The sequence below is a fragment of the Crocodylus siamensis genome, chromosome 11 (genome assembly GCF_052110815.1).
Source record: "Crocodylus siamensis isolate JL-2025a chromosome 11, ASM5211081v1, whole genome shotgun sequence".
Taxonomy (NCBI): domain Eukaryota; kingdom Metazoa; phylum Chordata; order Crocodylia; family Crocodylidae; genus Crocodylus; species Crocodylus siamensis.
In genome coordinates this window covers 4,640,522-4,655,502 of record NC_143405.1, presented here as the reverse complement: position 1 = coordinate 4,655,502, position 14,981 = coordinate 4,640,522, and the positions used below count along the sequence as shown (strand labels likewise).

General features: G+C 47.2%; 2 protein-coding genes across 5 annotated transcripts; one reads left to right on the top strand and one right to left on the bottom strand.

Moving 5' to 3' along the window:
- Nucleotides 1-287: 287 nt before the first annotated feature.
- Nucleotides 288-8,420, bottom strand: PMPCA (peptidase, mitochondrial processing subunit alpha). The gene is made up of 13 exons (XM_090021199.1): nt 8,269-8,420; nt 7,986-8,197; nt 7,465-7,544; nt 7,119-7,201; nt 6,704-6,798; nt 5,983-6,083; nt 5,237-5,500; nt 4,786-4,878; nt 4,360-4,478; nt 3,752-3,842; nt 3,121-3,183; nt 2,682-2,826; nt 288-1,251 (listed from the first exon to the last, which is right to left on the bottom strand). Exons 1-13 carry the CDS (start codon nt 8,319-8,321, stop codon nt 1,082-1,084), a joined length of 1,569 nt encoding a protein of 522 aa, XP_089877325.1. The 5' UTR covers nt 8,322-8,420; the 3' UTR covers nt 288-1,081.
- On the top strand, nt 8,390-14,521 carry ENTR1 (endosome associated trafficking regulator 1). 4 transcript variants are annotated; one of them, XM_090021201.1, is made up of 7 exons: nt 8,390-8,546; nt 8,621-8,911; nt 10,211-10,284; nt 11,015-11,126; nt 12,003-12,065; nt 13,307-13,440; nt 13,825-14,521. In XM_090021201.1, the coding sequence occupies exons 1-7, from the start codon at nt 8,454-8,456 to the stop codon at nt 13,916-13,918; spliced, it is 861 nt and encodes a 286-aa protein (XP_089877327.1). In that variant the 5' UTR covers nt 8,390-8,453; the 3' UTR covers nt 13,919-14,521. The 4 variants fall into 4 exon arrangements, with proteins under 4 accessions (XP_089877327.1, XP_089877326.1, XP_089877328.1 ...); XM_090021200.1 differs by having other exon boundaries at nt 13,301-13,440; XM_090021202.1 differs by lacking the exon at nt 13,825-14,521 and having other exon boundaries at nt 13,177-13,437.
- The last annotated feature ends 460 nt before the right edge of the window (nt 14,522-14,981 follow it).

Below are 14,981 nucleotides of genomic sequence, written 5' to 3'. Positions count from 1 at the left end.
GGTAAAAAAGCCTGTCCATCCTTAACAGTTAATCTGTGTGAAACATACATGGCTGTTTCTGAATGACTGTGTGGACAGGCTAATCCTGGAATACAAATGCTTTATTCCTGTTCCCATAATCTGCTTTTAAAATAAAATAAGCTAAACAAGAACACTTATTCCAGGATAAGCATGCCCATGTATGGGGTTATTCAAAAACAGCGATTGGGAAAGTTCTCCTTATGCAGACGTGTCTCAAGAACCTATTAGTTACACTGCAAGGTCAACATAATTCTATATGAAGCATCTACAAGACTTCACCCTTTATGGAAACGTTCGGCATGACCAGTGTAAGTGGAGACAGAATGGTACAGTGAAACAAGGTACTCCTGATGCCACCTACTCAAACAAGACTGCAGAAACGATCACCAATATGGCAAGGTTTTACAACAGCAGCTGATATCTACAATGGAAGGGGGAACTCAGCAGACTGTTACAGGGACAAATTTTTCTAGAATCAGCTGTTCAGCTTCATTATAGCTGTAAGTATCTTCTGGACCAGGAAATGTTAGATGAATAGTACGTAGAACAGCCCTTTCATCTCCCTGTGACACAGACTTTGAATGGGAAAACAGGTGTGACTGGAGCCAACCCAACCATGAAATATAACTCTACCAAAATCTAATTCTTTACCAAGGAGGGCCAAAGATTTGGAGTTATAACCATCAGCGTTCAAGCTGGATGAGGAAACAGTTCTCTGAATGTTTTTCTCTGCTCCTGGCAGCAGTTTTATGTTGGTGGTTACTGCTCGCTCCGCTGCCACATTCAATTCATGGTGCCAAGGGAAAGTCCAGCATGTCCTACCTTCTGCAGTTATTTATTCTGCTGGCCAAAGCATCAGGATGGGCCTGTCCACCCTCACCATCACAAGTGCCTCCCATTCAGAAGATATGATGCAAGTCTAGTTCAGCTACAGAGAAATCCTGTATGGCACAGGATACACAGAAATCATTGGTTTTTGCAGTGATATTATAATCCAGTCAATGTTGTGTTCAGATACTGGCAAGTCTCTCATTCTGGACGGCACATAGGGATTGCTGCTTTACCGGAAGAGGCGATACATCCGGGGGAGTTGCCCGTCCTTACTGGAAAGCGCTGCTTGAATGTGCTCATATGTGGGCAATTCCGTCAAGTCTCCCAGCGCAGCCACTGCTGGTTTGTTCCGAAGCATTTTCGTGACCACCCTCTTGATGTCACTGGCTTTCACGTTATCTGCAGATACAAGCAAGAGTCATCAGCACTGCACTGTAAACAGTGACAAACAGCACTTCTAGAGTACTGGATGAGAGTCTTAAGATAGTCAAGTGGCTGGTTTCCCTTTTAAGCTTTGCTTGGTTTACAGATGCTTTAGACAGATGGCAGGAAGTACCACAGACTGGGTTTATAGACATCAAATGATCTTACCAATGGCGCACAGAGCCAGAAAGGTTTAATGGAGAAAACCGATAATCCATCATTAGGCGATCTGACCAAGGCCACAGAAAAATGTCTGCATCAGAGTTGGGACTGCCAAGCTTTCAGTCAGGCGTTAAAGACCTAACTTTGAAGTCAATGGACATTTTTTGGGTCAATGTTAGTGAGATTTGGAACTGACTGCATCACTACACAGTCTGTATACACTCTGCATGCCTTCAGCAATAGGTGCCCCTTACCTTGAAATCTCCCACAGGCTAGGATAACACTGATAAGTGCAAGGTGTTGCACATGGGGAGGAAGAACCGGCACCACACTTACAGGTTGGGGAACTCCCCTCTTGCCAGCACGGAGACGGAAAAGGATCTTGGAGTCGTCATTGACTCCACGATGAACATGGGCCGGCAGTGTGGGGAGGCAGTCAAGAAGGCCAACCGTACCCTGTCATGCATCCACAGATGCATCTCGAGCAGGTCCAGGGAGGTGATCCTCCCCCTCTATGCGGCACTGGTCAGGCCGCAGCTGGACTACTGCATCCAGTTCTGGGCGCCACACTTCAAGAGGGACGTGGACAATATGGAAAGAGTTCAGAGGAGGGCCACTCGTATGATCAGGGATCAGCAGGGCAGGCCTCATGAGGAGAGGCTACGGGACCTGAACCTGTTTAGCCTCCACAAGAGAAGGTTAAGGGGGGACCTTGTGGCCTGCTACAAACTGGTCAGGGGGGATCAGCAGGTATTGGGGGAGTCCCTGTTCCCCCGTGCGCTGCCAGGAGCGACCAGGAATAACGGTCACAAACTGGCGGAGGGTAAGTTTAGATTAGATATTAGGAGGCGCTACTTCACAGTCAGGGCGGCTAGGGCCTGGAACCAGCTTCCAGGGGAAGTGGTGCAGGCTCCTAGCCTGGGGATTTTTAAAAGGAAGTTAGATGAGCACCTTGCCGGGGTCATCTGACCCCGGTGCTCTTTCCTGCTAAGGCAGGGGGTCGGACTAGATGATCTACCTAGGTCCCTTCCGACTCTAGCTACTATGAAACTATGAAACTATAGGGTCCAAGAGCAAGGAGGAGCTTCACCAGACTGAGAAGTTTTAGCAAAAGTGTAAAGGATCTACCATTTATCCTACCCTTGCTTTCAAGAGACAGCTGTCAGCAGGTTGGAAGCTGCAATTGCCACCTGAGTACCAATACAGCATGATGCAGTGAATGCGAAGCAGCAGGTTGTACTCACTGATGAGATCACAGAGCTCATGAGGTAGCTTTCTTGTGCTTGTGGCCAGCACTTGCCTTCCTACATCCTCAAAGATAACCGGCCGTGATTCCAGGTTCATCATCAGCATGGATTTCAGCTGGGTCTTTGCTCGCTCAAGTTCTACCTGCACATCACCAGGAAAAACCATTGACCATGTTGGTTTGGTCTTGGGACTAGCAACTATTCTTTGTGCTGTACCACCCCACCACCCTCCAGAATGACCAGAAGGAAGGCCTGGAGTCGGCACACATCCTGCTCCAGGTGAGCTCTGGAGTTTGCACTGTGCTTTCCAGTAGGAACCGATCTGCAGAGGTTGCAGAGGGAAAGGAAGGTGCTTGGTGAGCTAGTCGGGAGACTCTTCTAGGCACAAATGGTGTCAAGCTGGGTCATGTAATATTTCTGTGGCCAGGCATCTTACCTCTCCCACTGTTCCTGACATTAAAACAAACTCCTTCGTAAGGATTTCAACCATTTCTCGGACCTGGAAAAACAAGAGTTTTAGAAAGAAAACCATCCTCACATCTGCTCCTTGTCTTTGAGATGGTTCTGTAGCGAGTGCCTGGCAATCAGCAGCACCTGAACTGCTACTGTCTACCTCCTGTAATACACAGGGTCCTAACTGCAGCCCTGCATGGGCACATGTTGGTGCCACATCAAGGCAGTTCCTGTCAAGCAGGATGGGACTTCAGCTTTCTGATGCAGAGCACTCCAGCTATTTATGGAATTTGTTTGCAGCAGCAGTGGCCATTTGAGGATACATAGGCCTCTCTTCCCAATATGTGATTAGTCAACTCTGTGAGAAAATGGGATGCCTGCCTGAGCTATACTAGTGTTGTGCAAGACGTGTGAATTGATGTATACTGGGAGTTGTGAAAGCTCCAGCCCTCATGTCACAGATTGCAGGTCCTGATGACTTTCAGTTCCCCACCATGTATAGAACCAATAAGCAACCTCTTGGCAGTGATATGACAAGAGCTGCTCTGTCAGCAATTAAATCCTGCAGCTGTTGTTTATGGATATAGGTCATGGAATACAAGAGAACTTTGTACCTGTTTAGGATCTGCACTAGCATGAATGCATAGAAGGCCAGTATCCTCGTAACTGTGATGGTAGGAGGTTGCATTATACATCCAGTGGTGCCTATGAGCACAAGAATATACAGGTGTAAGTGTCAGAGAAACAAAAAGCGAATGAGCCTGTTACCTCTCTGAATGCAACAGGGTCATCAGCCTGAGAAACAGCAATTCCAAAAGGCATGGATGGGAATGACCAGTTCCCATCATGAACATCTCCCTTTCATTTCCCCCAAAACTTTGCTACCTGCAGGTCTGTCTTTTACTTTCTTCCCTTCTACTTCTGCAGAAGGGACCTACTTCTGTAGAGTGACAGTGTGCTGGACAACTGCACCAAATGGCTAGTTTGTGAGATCTCCTCCTTCCCCCACCAGTTGAGGGCTGGACTGGGTACAGAAGGCAGGATTCCTGGTCCCCTTCTCCAGTTTAGCTCCAGACTTAAGCTACATCCACCTCCAAGAGAGCAACTGCTGATGGAAAAAATGGACTAACTTTGGCTTGCCAAAGATGAGGCTTTCTGTGCAGACCCATCACAGAGAGGGAAAAAACTTTCAGCCTTTCCTTGAAAGAGGAAACTAACAAACCTGTTAAGTACGTTGAGATACAGACGTGTGAACATGCCTTTGCCAGGCCCTCCAGCAGAAAAGGAGCCGCCTCCTCCCATCATCATGTTTAACACAGCAAAAGGAATGAAGTCATCCTCCTGAGTCATGACAACAGAGGCAGTCACTACAGTGCACACTCAGCACAGAACTGACAACACTCAAACGTTACGTGAAAGAAAGAAAAGAGGAAAGTCCCTGGTGAACATGGGAAGCCGTGCAAAATCGTCATGTGTGGCGAAAAGTCAGCCAGCTCATTTCTGAATACAGCAGACTCCGCCTTCCCAGCAGAACACTGTTGAAAGAGCTCCTTTTTGCTTGCATTGAGAGTTATACCATGAACAACAAGGCTGAAACAAAAAGAGGGGCATCTGCAGCTACAGCAGGAAGTTCTGGGGGAGCACTTACCAAAAATGAGCAACTTTCCAGCCCAATCATGATGTGGGTCAGCTCAGGGATTGGAGTAGGGCCCAGGCTCACATTTGACATGTCTTTTTCAACCTGCCAGGGGAAGGGGAAAATTAGGCCTGAATTATGCCTGTGAACCTTGGCCTGAGGAGTTACAGAAATCCAGCCCTGCTCTCATACTGTCAGGCAGCCACCCTGGGTGCACAATAATTCTACTGCATATCCATAAACCAGGACCTCTGTAGACAAGATGGGCAACTGCCTGCTTAGATGGACACTGCAGCTGGTACTCAGCTTTTGCAGATATTCAGGCTGCTGCCTTTGAGTTTCCAAGTGCCTCTGTGTAAATGAGAACCTGTAAGGAATTCAGCTTGAGGATGTCCACATCTACTTCTTTAATGTAACAGAAGATCCAGCCCAGGCATGGATTGACTCTGCCTTTTAGTTTTACCTTGATGATTCCTCCCGTGTACTGTGCAACTGATCTGTCGATGTCCTTGGATTTGGCACTGCCCCAAACTGGATTTACTCCCAGCAGGTACTTCTTGGCACACTCTACCAACTGCTCATGCTCGATCCCGACCCCTGCCAGCACCATTCTGTCAGGCGTATAGTAGTTCTTCAGGTAAGAGTGGAGGATCTTCCGATCCATTTTCTCAATGTTTTCCACAGGGCAGAATCTGTTGAGCCCCACAGTGTTATCCCTGTATGCAGCCTATTAGGATTAACATACAAGCACATTTAGTTTAAAAAAAAGGATGCTTGTTCTCCCAAAAAAAATATGATCTGAGCTTTCCTTTGCCCTTTTGCATTTAAGCAATGCTCCATCCTCTAGCAGTAACAGAGATACAGCAAGAAAGGACAAACCAAGTGTTATTTCACTTGCAACAAAATAAAAGATAGCAGCTGTAATTGGAGAGCTGGTTATAAGTAGTTAAGTTTTAGGTATGAAATGCTTTCTCTGCCTGGACTTTCAGGCTCCAAAACCCAGTGTCCTTTTGAGTCCAATGTATTCACTATACGTGGGAGATTGAGGGCTTAAATAGAGATGTCAGCAGCAGCATGCTCCCTCAATTCTAGCCCAGCATCATTTAATCTGTTCCCTAAGCAGGTGCAAATTGTCACCAAAATTAATCCTGAGAAAAGGAATGTTTTGCAAGTCGCAGCATGTCAAGATATCACCCCCCATTAGCTTACCGCATGAATCATCTCTGTGAGCAGAGGCTCTGGATCAGGTCTCATATTCAGATCTTCCAGCTCAAACCGAATGGCCAATCGAGTCATCTCGATTTCTTCATCTACAGCAACAAAGGAAACAAAGACTATGTACCACCAGGAAAGGAACAACCTCTTGGGGCTCTGCTGTACAAGACCATTGGGTCAGACAGCGAGGAATTCTCCAAGGTACTGCCCCTGCCCCAAAGTATGGTGCAATAAGAGTAAAGCTTGTGTAAGCAAGTAAAGCTTTAAGGTTGACGGTAACAACCTGCCAACTGAAAGTGGTTCTGAGACGGGGCTTGATAATCTAAGGGAGAGACTACCATACCAAGGGACCAAACTCAGGGTCCAAGGAGATCCCCTCCCTTCCTATGTTTACAAAAGGGAGCTGTCTGAGTGCAGAAGCCTCTCAGTTCATCTTCGCAGAATGAAGCAGAGTCCAAAACAATACCCAGCCCATCTCCTTTTCTGAATGAAGTGGCAATGAATGTTAAAGACTGGCCAGTCTCGTAAGCAACCAGTTTGTATTTGTACTAATTTTCCATCTGCAACAATGGACTGTTTGTGCCATTGCTCCAACATGGCAATAATTGTGTAATTTTTTTACATCGTTGTGACTTAATGAACAAGGATTCTAGAACTGCCTTGTCCCGCAGTCGTTTGGGCTCCTTGCCTGACGCAGCAACTAACACTCCCATACCTGATAACCTGGGCTGTAGCACAACATCAGCCAGTAAATTGACCACGGTGTCCAGACCCTTGGCCTCAGCTGAAACGGCATACATGGTGGTGTCCCTGCAACGCAAACAGATGTGTTTTGCAATCAGTATATGAATGTAATAACAAACATATGGCAATTGCACTTCATGAAATTAGCAGATGCGGTTAGTCCAGCAATATCTGCTCAGTGCTTAGATCAAGGGCTAGGGTTTGTCACTGTTTCCATGTTCACTCTTGCATCCTTCCACCAATTTGCCACAAACGGGACATATGCTGTTCAAAAACAGATCATCATTGTGACGGCACAGAAAAGGCAGAAGTTCAGTCACACTGCATCACTGTAACTTATCCTGACAACCGTTTGTGCATGGGATAAGGGAGAGTTAGAATTGTACCTTGATGCCTGACAGTCACAAATGCCTCCATGTTTTTCCAAGGTGAGGAGTATTTCATCTTTGCTGCCAAACTGGGCTGTTGACTAAGAAGAAATTAAGGTAAGAGATTAAGCATGTGCATCTCTCATGCATTAATGTGACTGGGGACAAGGAAGCACCCTTTCCTTCCTTCCTTCCTTTACTTGAAGGTAACTAGGTAGAACCTGCACTTGTAATCCTGAAGTTGACAGGAAAACAGAATCTGGCCTTCTGAAAAGAATTATGGCTGCAAAAACAACTGAATAGTCTTTGAAGAGATTTAAACAAAAAGTGTTGGGACTTTTTCCTTGGCAGGCACAGTACTTACAGAGAAAGCCAGCTTTTCCAAGAAGTGTGAAATGCCACTGAGGTACTTGGTTTCATGTCTTGATCCGGAATTTATAAGAACTGATACGAAGAGCAAACATATTAGTATCTATTGGTACCATTTGCTGATTTTACAAGAGTGTATACAAGCAAACACCTCTCATTTTAAACCAGGAGAACTGAAGCACAGCAGATGACACTGAATACTGAACTCCACTAGATCGCTATGGATCTGACTGACAAGTGACGTGTTACAGCACTGCCCGACTCGAGTCTTGTCCAAACACACAAATCGGCACCTCAAACTCATAGCAGCTGTTACACTCCCGCGCCTTGCAGCAGGATGTCATGCACCAAACGCAGCTCTGCAAAGCTTAATTAACTTGTGGTAGTTAATTAGACGTGTCCCCCTAACTATATCCCACAACCCTCATGTGGCATGAATGCCTAGTCTCCATTTATGGCGCGATCCACCAGCCAGCCGCGCTATACATGTAACACGTACGTTTTACAGCCACGTACCCCCGACGGTGCAGAACTGCCCAAACTTGTTCTGCGAGGCCACGCGCAGCCCGCCGTCCAGCGCCGTCACCCGCGTCTCGAACTTCTCCTGCCCGTCCACGGCGGCGAAGGCGGGCGCGGGCAGGCCGGGCAGCGGTTGCGTGAGGGGCACGCCCGGGTAGCCGCCGCCGGCGCCACCGCTGCTGAACTGCCTGTAGACCGCCAGCCCCGACCTGCGGGGGAGGAGGCGGGTCAGGGCTCCGGGGGGCGGGACGCGGCAGGGATCGCGGGGATCGGGACTCACCTCCGCACTGGGCCCCACGCGCCGGCTCGCAGCCGTACCATGTTGGCCGCCATCTTGCCGCCCACTTCCGCCCGGCACGGGAAGCGCGTAGCTTCGCCGGACCCGCTGATTGGGGCGCACCGGGGGAGGGCGGTGGTTGGCTAGCCGCTTGGGGGCGGAGCGTGCTGACGTGAGCGGGGTCGGTGATGGCGGCCCGCGGCGGAGAGGCTGGGCCTGAGGTTGAGCGTAATCCCTTCTCCTTCTGCGAGTTCCTGCGCAGCCAGAGCCGCGGCTCGCAGGTACCGCGGGCCGCACCGGGCTTGGGGGCGGGGGGGCGAGGCGCGGCCGGGAGTTGACGTCCCGCGTCCCGCAGGAACGCTTGGCGCGGAGCCGGGCCTTCGCAGAGCCCTTCTTCGCCGACCCGCGGCCCGGCCGCGCCTGGGAGCCGCAGCGGGACGCGTCGGTGTCCTCGGGGGAGGACGAGGAGGAGGACGGGGAGTGGAGCGCGAGCTACCAGCCGTCGGCCGAGGAGGAGGATGCGCTCGGGGCCCGCGTCGGCAGCGCCTCGTCCCCCGGCCCTGCCGCCCGCCCTGCCCGGTGCCTGCCCCGCGGGGACTCCCTGCCCGACCTCAGCTTCCCGCTGCCTCCGCCCGCCTACGGGGAGGTCAGTCGTGTGTGCGAGTGTAGATACACGGAGGGGTGTGATGTGTGTATAGATGCTCGGGGGAGTGGGTTGAGTGGGTTGTGTGTGCGCTTGTACATCGGGGTGGTGTCTACATGTGTGTGCACACATGCACGGGGTGCACTTGTATGTCTGTGTGTGCACACATGCACGGGGTGCACTTGTATGTCTGTGTGTGCACACATGCATGGGGTGCACACATTGGGCAGGTTGTGTGTATACAGATATGGGGGTTGTGTGTACTTGTATGTCAGGGAGTGTCTACGTGTGTGCACATGTTGCAGGTGCACATGTATGTTGGGGGAATGTATAGACGCACGTGGGGGGGTTGCGTATGCACTTGTATGTCAGTGTGTGTCTGTGTGCATCGGGGGAGTGTGCGTGCGCACATACATGGGAGTTGTGTGTGTATACATACAAGTGCACACACAACCTTCCTATGCATGTCAGGGGAAATGTGCATTTATGAATGCGTGTGTGCACATGCATGTTGGGGAGGGAGGTGTATACACACGTACATACATGACACGGTGTGTGTGTATGTTTAAACCCCCCCCGCACACCAGTACCAGGCACTCGCCGGCTACCTGAGGCCGGCAGAGGGGGAGGAGGGGCCGCAGCTTCTGAATCAGCTTTCGAGACCTTAAATACCGGAGACTGCAGGTGAGAGGAACGGGGTAAAAAAAAAACCCAGGTCAGACCCCGTTCGCTCTCCCCTTCAGCATCCGCCCTCTGCTGCTGTGCGATGCAGGTGGGTAGGCAGACAGCCCGATCCCTTTTCCTGTGTTGTTACAAGTGCAGGCTTTCTCCTGACCTGCGTGAATGCCTGGGTCCCTGCAGCGTCACAAGTTTTCAGTAGGATGTGAACATGCAACAGTCCTGTTTTTTCTGGGGGCTTCCTATAAAGGCTTTTGAAGCATCCCTGTGTTGGTCTGTGCACGATGTTCAGACAGGCTGCCTCTATCTTTGCAGTATAATTAGGATGCATAGTACTCAGTGCTCCACCAAATTCATTTGCTGCTTGCGTTAAATGAGTATTGGGTCACAAATTGATAGATTGTAAGGGCTGCCAGTACAATCTCTATCCAGCCTTGCACCTGTTTCTCTTCATCTCTCTGTGCCCCCTTGTGAAACAGAGCTGGAGATACTGAGCTTTGTGAGGAAAAGCTTGGAGGAGGCCAAAGTGTTTTCAGGTGTAGAAATGGGAGATTTGGAGTCTTTACCTGGGGGTGGTTCTTGTGTGTGAAGGTTATTGGACCTAATAAAAACACTCTTTTGCAGCTAAAAGAAGAAAATGCCAAGTTAAGGAGCAAGATTAGCCAGCTTCAGATCCTCTCCGAGGCTCAAGTAGACAAGTAAGGAAACTACAGGACAGTTGCAGTGAAGACAGTGTTTTTTCTTAAATTAGTGAGTCTGGGTGTTTGCTTCCAGCAATAATGTTTATTGAAACAAATTTGAAGCAAACTAAATAATAAAATATAAGCACATTTGGTTTGTATACAGAAAAAATGGAGAAAAGTTAGTGTGTTTTGCATAGTTAGGCCTGTCTTTTAATTGTATGATTCAAGCAACTCACAAATGGGGTAAAAAAAAAAAGACAGAATTTGCTTATAGTTGGTGTTGTATGTTAAATGTTAAAAAAACTGACAGTAGAAGGCTTGAATTTCCCCTGGTCACAAGTGAGCTAATGATAGATTTCCTGGCTTGCTCTGTCCTGCTTCTTATATTGCAGCAATTCAGCTTCTAATGGAAGTGGATTGTTAGCTGTCACTTGCTGCATGATATACACTGACCATGAACAGCAGTGCTCTGTACACAGTATTCAGGGGTTTGGTTGTGTAACTTCCATTAATGCTAATGGATGTCAAACAATCCAATCCCCTGAGCTGCAGCCTGGAGACCTCACTGTGCCCCTTGGAAGATGGGCTTTTTGTGATGCATTGGAAATAATTGTCTCGACTGGAAGCCCTTAGCATTCCAGGAATGTACAGAAATATTGGTCTTTTACTAGGATTTTGTTACCTGCAACACTAATATGGTACTAAATGCAAGTGAGTGTTTTTATTATGTTCCTTCTTCAACAAGGGTAAGGAAGCTTGAAAAAAAACTAGAAGAGAACAAGATTAAAGAGCAAAAGGAAGCCCAGGATCTAGACGCCATGGTCCAGCATGTGGAACAGAATCTCCAGTTGATGACCGTAAATGTTTCTTTATGTATTTGTAGTGTATGACTACGCTCTAGGTTGACCTCTGCAACTTTCCTCCAAAATGCCTCTGAACAATTCATTGCTGCTTTATAAGAAAAGGCTCAGAACATATACCTGAGCAAGCTCAGTTAAATTACTCAGAATTGTCTTCACTGGTTACATTCACATACATTGCTCATCCTTGTGTGTGTTGCAGTGGGTGCAGCAGTTCATAAAGCGTGCTTGACGTGTCTCCCTAAAGTTTCAAGCTTTATAGTCCGCTTGCATGAAGTATCTTATGGGCTAACTTTTTTGACAAAAGTTGGAAAATTCCATCAGGTGGGGCCGATACAGCATAGTGTGATGCATTTACTCACCCAGTTTGGAACAAAGCATTCTTCTGAAGCCATAGATGTCAGCATAACGCCACCAAATTTTACCGTAGAAGCATCCCAATGTTATGTTGGGGCTGCTTGAGGGAGAGGTGTTTGCAGAATTAATACAAATGATGTAAAATCTGTTCCGTCTATGCAGAGGTCTGGAAATACCTGAAATACATCCCAGGCTAGGTTCAAATTACAAATACTTAATACAGGCAGTGCCTGCAAGGTAAAAGCCAAGTCATTTACTTAATTAAAAGTAGGTGGCTTCCTTCCTGAAGGCTCAAACTGAAGGTGGGGAAGAGATTAGTAGGAAATAATAGCACATGTAACTAACAAACCATGTGACTTGCTGATCTGCAGTGACTTGTATGTTACCTCTTCCCCCATCACTAGTTCATGCCATGCTGGATAACATATGCCCTAGGGCAGGAGCTGCTTTATATTTGGCAAGTGCCAGCATATCCTTGGCTGTGCTGCTGTATAAGCAACCCCTCTTCTATTCCAGAAGCGAGCAGTGAAAGCTGAAAAGTATGCTGCAAAGCTAAAGCAGGAAAATGCAGTACTTCAGGTATGAAGCTGTTCTCATTTTGAAGGGTCTCTTGTGTAAGTTCAGTCCATGCTTCATGTAACAATAGGGATAGCGGGGAAAAAGTGCATGCGCTTTATTTTTGTGGATCTTTATGGAGGATTCTTGCTTTCACTGAAAGCAAAGTGAGGTTAAGAGTTAAATGGCAGCATCCCTGAAGTCTTAACCCTGCTAGGATGCTCTAAATACACCATTAAACTTGTTCCAGGTGTATTCCTTCCTTGCAAATTGGGAAATCCGAGTCTGTTGGTGAAGCAAGTTGCATGATGTTAGGCATACAAATCTTGTAATTCTTGTTAATCTCTTTCTTTTATAATCCCAAAGCACCCTTTACATTGGAACAGATTTTAGTGCCCTGTATTAAGAGAAAACAGTACCCTAAATCACCTGGAATCCTAGCTTTCCCCATGTTAATTTCTAGCCTACTGGAAATTCTCTGCTAAAATTTTTTTCCTCAAAACTGGGCAAGAGAAAGTAGAAGCAATGTATTTGGGAAAGCAGATTTTGCGGCTGCCACCTGGTAATTTACCAGGATAGCTTGGGATCACAGAGAAATAATCACAGGTGTGGAGTCAGTCCCATAAAACCAAGGCTAAAGTACTTACAGGTTTCCCTTGCTTTATGCAGGTTCTTTACGTGCAAATTGATTCTTTTGTAGTGACCCTTTTTATACCAAAAATTCGTTATATATGAGGTAAATTCAATCTTACGAAATTCCTCTGGTGGAAGCCTGCAGTCAGCTGCTTTTTTTGGTGCATTGTGGAAGTGATACTGTAGGTGGAGGAAGAAAATTACTTGTGAGGGGCTGAGCCAGGTGGTGGTGCCTGGGCTGGGCTGCAGTGCTGGACCAGTCTGGCCCTGGCAGTGCGCTGTGAGCCATGACACTGCCCAGCAACGGCACCTGTGGCTGCTGCTCAGGTCACCTGGTGCCCATGCTTCTGGAGCTGCAGCTGCAGCTGCCCTAGGAGCAGCATGATGCCACATCAGTACAGTTGAGGGGGTCAGTACAGCGAAGGTCTTGGATGTATCCCTATTTGTTATATTGTAAAGTGGGTTCCCTTTATACGAATCCGAGTTATGTGTCATTTTCCAGGAACACATGTACAACATAAAGCGAGGGAAACCTGTATTGGTATTAGTTTCTCCTGCCTCCTGGTAGAAGAAAATAAGTGGCCACTGTAAGAAACTAGCCCACGATGGACTAAATTCTTTCCAAGGTTCAGCTGAAGCACTACAAGACAGAGAATGATGCATTGAAGTCTGGCCAGTCTGCTGGTCTGGCCACAGTCAAACAAAATGCAGAAGTTGCCTTGCAGAATCTTCTCACAGTTATAACCAACTCTCAGTCTTCAATAAAGTAAGTTCACCATCTTAGAGAAACATATCAAATAGAGCATTTGGCCTGATGAGAATCCTGTACTATGTGCAAACTACTGTCTTGAGACCTTTCCACTGACCTTAGTGCATTTTAACTTGGTCTTTCTGCATTGAGCAGAGGCTGAACAACAAGCAGCTGATCAATTTCACTGTAGGTTACATTAAGTACCTACCTTGGGTAGATAGGGCAGGGGGTAGGGAAAGCTGAAGTGCAGGCTAACTGGCTCCTAGCTAAGAAGGCTTACATTAAGCATATTTCATATAATAAGGGGTGCATGTAAATCCCTCCCTTCTCTTTTTTTTGGGTCTAATTATGTATCTCCCCTTCTCTGCTAATGCTTGCTTTCTGTGCATGTACTTCCAGACAGTTGGTTTCTGGAGCAGAATCGCTGCAGCTAGTTGCTGAACTTCTTAAATCAATAGACAGAATATCTGAAATATCAGAGGATGGACCATGAAAAGCTACAAGTGGCATTCCAATGAGAGCTGTGTTTACATGAAGAAATCACTACTTTTGAGATTTACTACTTTAATATATTATAAACCTAAACATATACAACTTTTACCCATACTTCTACTGTGGAAAACCTGTGCATTGGTGCAGTATTAACCCTTCCCGTATCAACAGTACAAAGAATCTCTGAGTCGCTGGAATCCAGTGTAGCTTAGCACATTGATGCTGTGCTGGATGGTGATGCAAGGGACCGGTCCTTTTATTTCGTGCATTGCAGATTCCTCATAGGTGTGTTGGATTCAGCTGTTCTCCTCGCAGCCTCCTTCCTCCATTAGTGCTGTGACTGCTGTCAGTATCTTTCACCATTCAGGAGTAATAGTACTTGGAGTGGTTGGTGGGGGGTTTTTCACTGCCATTGGTGAGGTACAGCAGCAGAAATATTTTTTATTAACTTTGTATAATAAAATGCGGAAAGGAGCAATTATAAGTAACGTAAGGCAGCAAATGGTTTCAGCTCTTCAGTTTGAAAACGCATTTTTAATTGAATTAAACTTTGTAACCACTCTTTTTTTTTTTTAAGAAAGAGAAATTAAATTGCATATAATACTGCTGTTGTGGATGACTCATGACTTCTCTAAGGGGTGGATTTTTCTAACTAAGAAATATGCTGCTGTCTGTTCCTTGGGGGGATGAGAATACTACCATTATATCCCTAAGGCAGCTACTTTGGGAGAGCATGCTGAAGGCAGGAGAAAGATTACATACCCTCCTTCCATGCCTTTTAAACACCAAGGTGTTTATTTCAACCTAACACAGCAGCCCCTGCTCTGCCCAGTGCCCTGAAACCAGGGACTCCAAGCTGAGATCTGTCCTCCCATGCCAAAGAGCAAAAGCAGCCTCCTGTGGGGAATGAAGTGACAGGAAAGGAGCCCAGGTCCATCTCCCTGCTAACGGGTGGGAGGAAAGAGCAGTAAGCAACAAGTTCCACTGCCCTAATCTCAATTTATGACTCCTCAATTTACATTTTCACTGACTGCTTGTCTCACATGCAACCAGCCCAGCCTCTG

What these genes read in the sequence shown, in the direction of transcription:
- ENTR1 (XM_090021200.1), top strand. Translation starts at nt 8,454, where the DNA reads ATGGCGGCCCGCGGCGGAGAGGCTGGGCCTGAGGTTGAGCGTAATCCC. An exon ending in GCCAGAGCCGCGGCTCGCAG is followed by an intron (nt 8,547 to 8,620) that starts GTACCGCGGGCC and finishes CGCGTCCCGCAG; the next exon opens with GAACGCTTGGCGCGGAGCCG. An exon ending in AACTCTCAGTCTTCAATAAA is followed by an intron (nt 13,441 to 13,824) that starts GTAAGTTCACCA and finishes ATGTACTTCCAG; the next exon opens with ACAGTTGGTTTCTGGAGCAG.
- PMPCA (XM_090021199.1), bottom strand. Translation starts at nt 8,321, where the DNA reads ATGGCGGCCAACATGGTACGGCTGCGAGCCGGCGCGTGGGGCCCAGTG. An exon ending in TGGAAAAGCTGGCTTTCTCT is followed by an intron (nt 7,202 to 7,464) that starts GTAAGTACTGTG and finishes ATTTCTTCTTAG; the next exon opens with TCAACAGCCCAGTTTGGCAG. An exon ending in TGTCAGGAACAGTGGGAGAG is followed by an intron (nt 2,827 to 3,120) that starts GTAAGATGCCTG and finishes GGTGATGTGCAG; the next exon opens with GTAGAACTTGAGCGAGCAAA.